A 10,000-nucleotide genomic window follows, 5' to 3' on the forward strand; every position below is an offset into this window, starting at 1 on the left:
TTGCACCAATAACAAAAATCCAAGTTTCAGAATTTTTCCCCCTCTATCAATTCAGAGATGATACAACCTGTAGCTAGAGAATTAGTAAAGACTCTCTCTTTATCACAAAATACAGACCCCTTCTGAATGCATCTACAACAAATGGCATATCCACCACAACCTTAGAATAACACACACGCAAATATTAAAAGTGATAAACTCCAAAGAGATACACAAGGAATTATAAAAAATAAAAAATATTAAAAAAACAGCCCCAATCATTGCTCACTCAACTAGTTACTATCACACTATCCCGCATTCTATTATTACTTTTAATAATATACATAATTATAACAGGGGATCGGCTTTACACCTCACCATGCTCTATAAGAAATAGACGCTAAAGCCCCAATTACCTTATTTTAAGGTGGTAATAGGGGCTTTAGTGTCTATTTATTGCAGTGCATGTTGAGGCGTAAAGCTGATCCCTTGTTATAGTTATGTATATAATTATAAGATATTTTGTAAACTTTACCTATAGCGTTTTTATTTCTGCACTGACCACCTGGTGAAATTGTTATTGATTTTACACTTTTATTTTAATTAATATCTGAATAAATTTAATCCATGATCGAAATTGTATTTTCTGAGGTGACACGCCTCATTCTATCTATATAATTCCAGTAGGCTGTAACAACTAGACTGAAACAGCTGTAAGTCATTATCCCATTTTCTGTCACTGGATGTCCATTTTTAATTACTGATATGACATAATATGTGGCATGTGTTTGTATATTGTTCTTATTGTCCTTTCAGTAAACAAATAAACAGGTAAATTGACACAATACAATGTCTGCAAGTTGATGAATACCACCTATTCCCCTCTATTTTCTTATTGCTATATCAATTAATGGTAAAATATCTTTTTACCCACGCCCATTTATTGCACTTGGTAATATAAAGAAGAAACACTAGTGTAATAATAATTGGATATTCTTCTGGCAGTATATTGGATAGATATTATCCCTTAGTGAGTTGGACTCACAACACTTAACTTTTTTGGATATATATATATGCAGAACTATACACGAATTGTCTTCGGCAACATACTGCAGTGAATCTTCCTCTAATTTAATTGGTAGAACTGTACGCATGTCAAATTTTATGAAGACAATTCATGTATAGTTCTGCAAATAATATTGATTCTAGAACAATTGTGCTGACGAACCACAGACGTTTTTATGTAAGTAAAAAAGTTGATAGCAAAACCGGTACACGATTAATTCTTTATTTTGTATATTTTTCATTTTGTCTGACCCGCCTGTGCTCTGGTGTTTGCTGAATTTTTTTTTGGAGAACATTATTTTTCTTTGTGGTTGGGTCCTTGATGACCTCTTTCTAGCATATTGCATGTCCACTTAGTGGTCATCCCTTCTTATACGCGTGTAATATGTATATATATACATATACTTTACCAATTGGAAATATGCTGTGCATGAGAAGACCAGGCAAGCCGAGTGAGACCTAAATCTAAGGCCTCAGCCAGTCCATTTATGCATACCTTCCTTCCTTCATTGGACACTAAACTCCACTTGCGAAGACCTGTTGAGGCAAGTGAAATCGAAATCAAGTTAAATTTGACGTCTGGCACCCATGCCAACGTCGTCTCCCTCATTGGGCACGAAACTCAGCTTGCAAAGACTTATTGGGACAAGCGAAAGCGAAATTGTGATGGCACCTGTGCCCAGCGTCGCCTTTCTGGCACTTGTGCCCATGGCATGTGTAAGGACTTTCGAACGAGATCGTTGCAAGTGCTCCTGGACTGGCTCTTGTGCAGGTGGCACATAAAATACACCATTTTGAGCGCGGCCATTGCCAGTACCGCCTGACTGGCCTTCGTGCCAGTGGCACGTAAAAAGCACCCACTACACTCTCAGAGTGGTTGGTGTTAGGTTGGGCATCCAACTGTAGAAACTCTGCCAAATCAGATTGGAGCCTGGTGTAGCCTTCGGGTTTCACCAGTCCTCAGTCAAATCGTCCAACCCATGCTAGCATGGAAAGCGGACATTAAACGACGATGATGATGATATATATTATATATATATATCTGTAAATAATATGTGACACTTATTCGGTAGCCATGATAAAACTCCAAGTTTCGGATGCCTGGGTGGAAACCCACGCCGCCATCTCTTCAGTTGGCCAGATAACTGAAGAGATGGCGGCATGGGTTTCCGCCCTGGCATCCGAAACTTGGAGTTTTCTCATGGCTACTGAATAATTGTGACTTTTTTTTACAGATAAATTCCTCTATTTACATAATATCGAGGCCTCTTTCTGTCTTTTGTTGTCTTTTCTATCAATATATATATATATATATAGACGGTTTAGATATAGATTCAAGGTTGAATATGATACTTATGCGTAGGCACCCAAATATCGCATCCCAAAAGGATAGGTGATTAAAATCAAAAAATAAGCAACACGGATTTCAAAGGTGATTGCAGTACGCACGTTTCATGCTACTTCAATTTATTTAAGTAATGCGAGCATTACCTTAAATGCAATATGAAGAGCAATCTTCAGCTGCATGATAATGCAGAAAAATTACTGTTTTTCTACTGTAGAAAAACAGTAATTTTTCTGCATTATCGTGCAGCTGAAGATTGCTCTTCATATTGCATTTAAGGTAATGCTCGCATTACTTAAATAAATTGAAGTAGCATGAAACGTGCGTACTGCAATCACCTTTGAAATCCGTGTTGCTTATTTTTATATATATATATATATATATATATATATATATATATGTATACAATGTATATATAATCTGTGTGTGTATAAATATACACAGGCTTGCACCTAAATATGCTAACCTAGTTATAGGATACTTCGAAGAAATGCTTTATGGGGAGGTAGGGAGAGCTTTTAATCGTGATTGCAAGAAATACATCATTAAAAAGTGGAAACTCTTCCTCGGTTACTGCTTCATTTTTTGGGGACAAATCAAATAAGGACCTCCAAATATTTGATAATATACTCAATACACTTCACTTATCCATCAAATTTATGACAGAAACCAGTTGCATTCCTGAATATTCACATAAAAATACACAACTCCACAATCACAACAGACATATTTTGCAAAAAATGGACACATACCTATATTAGTACTATAGTGATTGACCCAAACCGACGTCAAATTCAACTCAACGAGCTCAAAAGCTTCCTAACAAAATAGAAATACCCCATAGAATTAATAAATGATGGAATTAAAAAGGCGATGAAACTGAACATCACACAACTAAGGACACCAAAGGAAAAAAAATAATGAACACACGATTCCAATTTATCAATACGTACACTCCTGGGGTAGCAACATTTTTTACGCCATAAAATCAAACCTACCTATACTTCTACAAAGCCCCAAAATGAAAAATCTGATTGATAAAACCCCCTTACAAAACAACAGATGCCAACCAAAAAATCTCAGAAAACACTTCACTGAAGCAAAGTTCACATCAGAGAATAAATCAGAATTCTCTGTAAAAGAATGTGGAGAGAACAGATGTGGAACACACAACAATTTCAAATATTTAGAAAGTGGTTCCTACATAAAATTCAAGAGTGGATTCTTGTTCAAAATAAATGCAGATATGAACTGCAAGACACTGAATCTCATATACTGCATTAATTTCCTCAACTGCAAGGAAAACTACATCAGTAAAACAAATATTCCCTCTGCCAATGTGCGAGAATCTACAGACAATATCCGCAGTCAAGAGGAATTGTTCAAGATTCTACTGAGCAAGCATCTAGAAATATGCAGTGAAGGAAAGTTGAAAATCTTTCCCTTTTACAAATGTCCAAGAGATGACCCAAAATTTTGAAAGGCACAAAAAATTCTCTCCAAAATTAAATGTTTGAAAGAGAAGCAGAGGAACTACATTTTGTGAAAACGACTGGAAAGAGAAACAGAGACAATATGCATGAACTCCCCTCCAAAAGAAACAAACTATTAACATGACATGGTTAGCTCACATTTATACCCAGCTAATATGATGGGAGAAATAATGCAAATGAATGCTTCAATGTCTAACAATATTTACATACCATGTAAGGTGACATCAATGTATGCTAGATGACTTTGGTGTCTGTCAAGAAAGTTTCTTCATGATCATTTTACCTCTTTATTATTTTTAATTAGTAATGATGATGGATGAAGAGAAAACACTTATATTACGCTGTTACTGTTGTTTCTGAATGTGGCTCCAATGTTAATAATGTGATACTCATCTCTATAAATGATTGTATATATAACACTGGGATTTTGACAACTGTTGTTCCTATAGAACTTGCATATACCTGAGAAAGAATACCAGAACCATTTTACCACTGATTATGAAAGATATCTAATGTAGCCACTTGGCAAAGTAACTTCTGAAAAGGATCTCTTTTTGAATTATCTTATCCAAGCAAGAAAGAAAAAGAAAAGTACATCCTACAAAAGGATGAAAGATACTCAAAAATATATTTAAGCAGGTTTTTCTTTGTTATATACTTTATATCATACAGACTGGCTTCCAGCTAAATATAAAATATACATGTTATTACAAAACTTATTTATGCTGTTTGATTACATGTACATAGAGAATATACTGAATTATAAACAGAACCAAATTCAAATAATTTTTTTCATATTTTGACTTTATGTTCCTAATTTATGAATGTTGTACTAATATTTAATGTTTGTTCATGCAAAACATGGAATTACACAGAATATGGGATCTGACTATACAAGTGTAAAGGAATATACATTTTCATAGGACTTTGAACTGTTTTTTACTTTTCAGTGATGACCACACCTTCCCTTCTTTCCTTATCTTTCCTATCCTATTTCCTAAAATTGACATCTTGAAAGGTCACCTGCCCTTGTCAAGAAATGTCTTTATCTACTACATATGTGGAAAATTCTGTCTGTGGGTGTGTTTGTTTGTGGGTTTGTTATCTAACTCCTCCTACATCTTTTTATCGATTTTTATGAAACTTGACATGTTTGTAGAACTCATGTCTGGAAACCTTGTGACATACTTAGATTGTTGAAAAAAATCGATAATAGGGCCCCTGGAAGGGATCCTTATACCTACTACATATAACAAGTATATTTTATTTAAACATCCAAGGGAAATAACCCATTTGCTTTTGGAAGGGATCCTTAATATAGCCAAGGAAAACAACCTTGGTATAAATTAAAAGAGTGTGCTTATTTCTTAGTATTTGAACTGTTAGTTATTTTCACAATTTATCCAGTACAACGGTTAAACAAGTAAATAGTAGTAGATCCACTTATTTCAGATAGTGACTTATTCACGAATATACCAACACTAGCGCCACTGAGGGTAATATTCTCTGGGAACACACAAAAGCCCTTTTCAGAGTTATTTACTTTGAATTGTTATTATCTCATATCTGATTAACCTGTTATTATGTAACATGCTTCATGATTTTAGTATACCTACCTTATTAGTATTTCCTCCTAAGTTCTATCTACTCTGGGAATGTATTAAAACCCTTTCCGGGGCTACTTTATTTGAATTCTTACTATCGGGTAACTTATTTCATGTTATTACATAACTGACTTCACAGTTTGGGTATTCATAACTTGTTGGGAATTCCTAAAAACAATATCCTGTGTAAGACAGTTCTGTATTCTATGTAAATGCAGAAAAACCATTTTAAGGGCTACACACTTTGTATTGTTGTTACTGGATTAGTGAAACAATTATGAGAACAGAACCAAGGGATAAACCCCACTTTCCCACGAATTACTGGGTACATCAGTTTACAAATATGTTGATAGGTATACAACAAGAAAGGAAAGAGGAGGAAAACAAAAAAGAAGAGAAAAGAAAAAGAAAGATGCTTTGTAATGTAATTTCAATGAGTTGACCACATCAAATTGAAAAGATACCTCTCTCTCTCTCTATCTATCTATCTATTTGTCTGTCTGTTTATCTATCTATCTATCCATCCATCCATCCATCCTTCCCTCCTTCCTTTCCCCATCCTTTATTATTTTTTTCTCTTTCTTGATTGTCCTGAAACTTTGCTTTCTGTTTATTTTTTCCCCTCCTCTTTGTTTTTCTTTCTCTCCTTCCTCCTTTTTCCAAAACAACAAAAGTATTTTTCTCCTCTTCTAAACAAAACAAAAAAAAACATCCGATTCATATAAATGAACAACAGAACCTTCTGTTTTTACCATTTTGATTTTGTCTTGATAAGTTTGATAAACAAACAAAAGCGCTAATAAAGGATTATCTAAAATTCTAACTGCCTCCCTTTTCTCAATATCTATCTATCTATCTATCTATCTATCTATCTATCTATATATATATATAAATATATATATATATATATATATATATATATATATATATATATATATAATATATATATATATAATATATATATATATAACAAAACAGGAAAACGGAAATTTTTTGTATTATTCATTCTCCATTACACGTGTTTCAGTTGCTAATAAAAAAGAATGAAACTCATGTAATAGAGAATAAATGATACCAAAATATTTCTATTTTCCTGTTTTGTTGTTCAGCAACTGTGCAAATAATATTTCCATGATTCTCAATTTTAATATATTTCAACTTGCATTCAACAGTAACTATGGATACATATTGGTTATGGTAATGGGATAAGCTGGTGTGCATCAAGAGGAAACAGCTGGGATTTACACTAGCTACATATATGTTGTGTGTATAGATATATATAGGTATATATATATAATGTGTGTATATATTTGTATATATGTATGTATGTTATATGTGACGTGCTGCATAAGATATGAAACTGCATTCAGTGGTGAGGCTCCTACTCAAGAGTTTAGGAGTTTTAAGGAGTATAGAATTATCTCTGAGTCACCACTACTGCCAAGTTTGCTATCATCTGGGGTGGTAGTAACTTCAAATCCCCAGCTGTGGGTCAATAACAGAAGATAGTCCTGTGGCTAATAGCATACAGAATCCAAAGGATGACCTACCCCTGCAGCAGACTAGCATATTAAACTGGCTGAATGCAACAAGACTCTAATGCTATATCATTCTTACAAAAATCTTGAATCTTCAAACTTTTGTATGGAGGTTAATGATTGATGATACTCTGTAGGCATGGCACAAAGAGAGTGGTAAGTGTGTGTTGTTAGGCTGATGAAATATCTATAATAAAATTGGATAACAAGTAAATAAAATAAATAGAAATCCTCCCTGATACTGCTTTGGCTTAAAATAAGTTAAAGGTCATCACTTAAATTTCCTTTTAACAAGTACACATGCACCTGAGGTTGAGGGAACTTTCCTGAAAAGTTGATTTCAATTCCCAGTCCATTTTACTTAACTTCCATTGCCAATTCACAAAGGAAAAATAATTACGTTAGATCATTTTCTTTTATTGTTATACTTGGGGATGATCATATTTTGCCAATTAGACACATGGTCTATAGGTTTGGTCTTTGGTACAGTTTTATTTTTATTAATTTTGTTTCTTTGCCAAAACCCTTTCATCACACATCTTGTAACGCCATCAGCAACTCTTTATCGTACATGTCTCCTCTTGTTCTGCTTAGTCCATTTTTCTTACATGTGTTTAACTGGCAAAAAAAGACCATCCCTAAGTATAACAATATCTGTTTCAACACATGATTCCACATCAAGAATGTTGCAAAACAAATGCATAAATGTGACTTTTTTTTTTATCTTAACACCTTCTGTCATTCTTGTGACTTAGTTTCATTTCTCATTTATGCCAATTTCACTTCACAAACATGACTATTCTTCAGCAAAAAAAAAAAAAAGAGGAAAAAAGAAATCATGACCATGTTTCATTTTATATTTAAAATAATTTCACTTGATTTATCCAGTTAAAAGCTAAGGAAAAAAGGATGAATGTTTTGCAGTTTCATTGTGTCTACAAATTAGTGATCCACAACCTATTTAAGAATTTTATAATCACTGAAATTATTTTACTTGAAATAAATGTCACCTACTTTCAATGTCATTTCATTGCAGAGGAAATATAACCTAACAGAGTTTAGAGAAACGGTGATATGTGATTTACCAAATGTAGATATTTACAGATTTAATGGATTCATGTATGTATTGAAGTTTTCATTTTTGTTTATTGTACAAATGATATAACAATGATAACACTGAGCAACAAAAAAATTTTTTGTCATGCTATTTAAACTTTTTCAGCTGATTTAGGGTAATTTTAGGGTACTGAATCCGAATCTGGCATCAGTTTTCAGACAGCTTGTGTAGTTTTTTAGCTATTCACAGCATCAGATTTTCCAGCCAATTGATAATATTGACTAAGTAGTAGGCTATTTGCTTTTGATTTTCATTCATATACTCATCACTGAAACAAAAATAAGTGCTGATAGAGGGAAATATAGGCTACCTGTTAAATTGCCACACAAGGTGAGAATTTATTTTACTTTGTTATCGCTGTAATTATAGTAAAGTTCTCCTCACAACAGGCTATTGATGTTAGGTTATAGTAAGCCACTCAGACTCCCTTTTCTTGATAATTGCTAGTGCTGTTAAAACAAAGGTTATATGAAAAGTAGTTTAGTAGTATGTTTAGCTATTTATTAAAGTGATCAATGTTTGAAATTTAGAGATGGAAAAAATTGTTTTGAGATAGTCATAGCTTCAGTACATTCTATAATAATTTCAATGATTTTTTTTGGAGAAATATATTTTGATGTTTTCCAGTAACATTTACAATTTATTTATTTCATATTTTAGTTAACTGACAAGCTTCCTTGAGTGTTGATTTAGATTATTCTTGTATGTATTTATGATGGGCAGAAAAGTTTGTGCTAATCACCCAGATAGCTTTTGTTACATGTGTGGAAAATTTACGTCAAAAGATCAAAAATAAGCTTACAAAGAAATTTTTGAAATGCTTACAAGCTCTACTTTTGGATGCAAAGTTGGGGACCAAGATAAACTATGGGTGCCTCATGTTTGTTGCAAAAACTACTACATAGCACTAACCCAATGGCTAAATGGTAAACGGAAAAGTATGCCATTTGCAGTACCAATGATATGGTATGAACCAACAAACCACTATACCAATTATTATTTCTGCTTAACTAACATCACAGGTTCTCTAAGAAGAACAAATCCAAGATTGTTTATCCAGATTGCCGTTCAGCTTTAAAACCAATTGCTCATGCTGCTGAAAATATTTCAGTTCCAGAACCGCTCTCATCTTTTGACAAAGATAGTTTAAGTGAAGAAAGTATTGCATCTACTTCAATTGAAGGCATGCTGAGTGATACAGCAGATCACTGTGGTGGACCAGGATCTTCAAAAAAATTTCCTCAATTATTAAGTCAACTTGAGTTAAATGATTTAGTTAGAGACTTGGGTTTAACAAAAGAAAAATCAGAACTACTAGACTTCATGTTGAAACAATGAAATCTTTTACACAATGATGTAAAATGCTCAAAAACAGCATACAGAATTGCATTAATTTTTTATGGAGAAAGACGGTATTTGTTTTTGTTATGATGTTGAAGGACTCCTGCATGAGATAGGGTATGGCCATAAACCTGAAGAATGAAGACTCTCCATAGATTCCAGCAAAGCAAGCCTAAAAGCTGTTTTGCTGCATAATGGCAATCAAAAACCTTCAATACTACTAGCACATGCTGTAGGATTAAAGGAAACTTATGGATCAATGGATAAAATTTTGCACTTGATTAAATATTCTGAGCACAAGTGGAATATATGCAGGGACTTGAAAGTTATTGGTTTGCTTCTTGGGTTGCAATGGGGTATACAAAGCATCAGTGCTGTTTGTGCCTTTGGAACAGCAGAGATGACAAGTATCACTATGATCAAAATGAGTGGCCAAAGGGAAGTGATTTCACTTCAGGGATACATTCAATATATCCCTTTGGTTAACCCTCAGAAAATTTACCTTCCTCCCTTGCACA

The 10,000-nt window shown here is 33.5% G+C and overlaps 1 protein-coding gene across 2 annotated transcripts in view; it reads left to right on the forward strand.

Annotated features, from left to right (window-relative positions):
* Nucleotides 1-10,000, forward strand: part of LOC106881894 (phospholipid-transporting ATPase VD) — a 108,647-nt gene that overhangs the window by 11,210 nt on the left and 87,437 nt on the right. Inside the window, exon 2 of one of the 2 annotated variants that reach the window (XM_089361575.1) lies at nucleotides 8,061-8,143. The exons of the other annotated variant lie outside the window; for it this stretch is intronic. Coding sequence (XP_089217701.1) covers nucleotides 8,061-8,143 — 83 coding nt within the window. The remainder of the gene's footprint in view (nucleotides 1-8,060; nucleotides 8,144-10,000) is intronic. 2 annotated transcript variants of the gene reach the window in all.

This window comes from Octopus bimaculoides, chromosome 13, assembly GCF_046866305.1.
Source record: "Octopus bimaculoides isolate indiv1 chromosome 13, ASM4686630v1, whole genome shotgun sequence".
NCBI classification, from domain to species: Eukaryota; Metazoa; Mollusca; class Cephalopoda; order Octopoda; family Octopodidae; genus Octopus; species Octopus bimaculoides.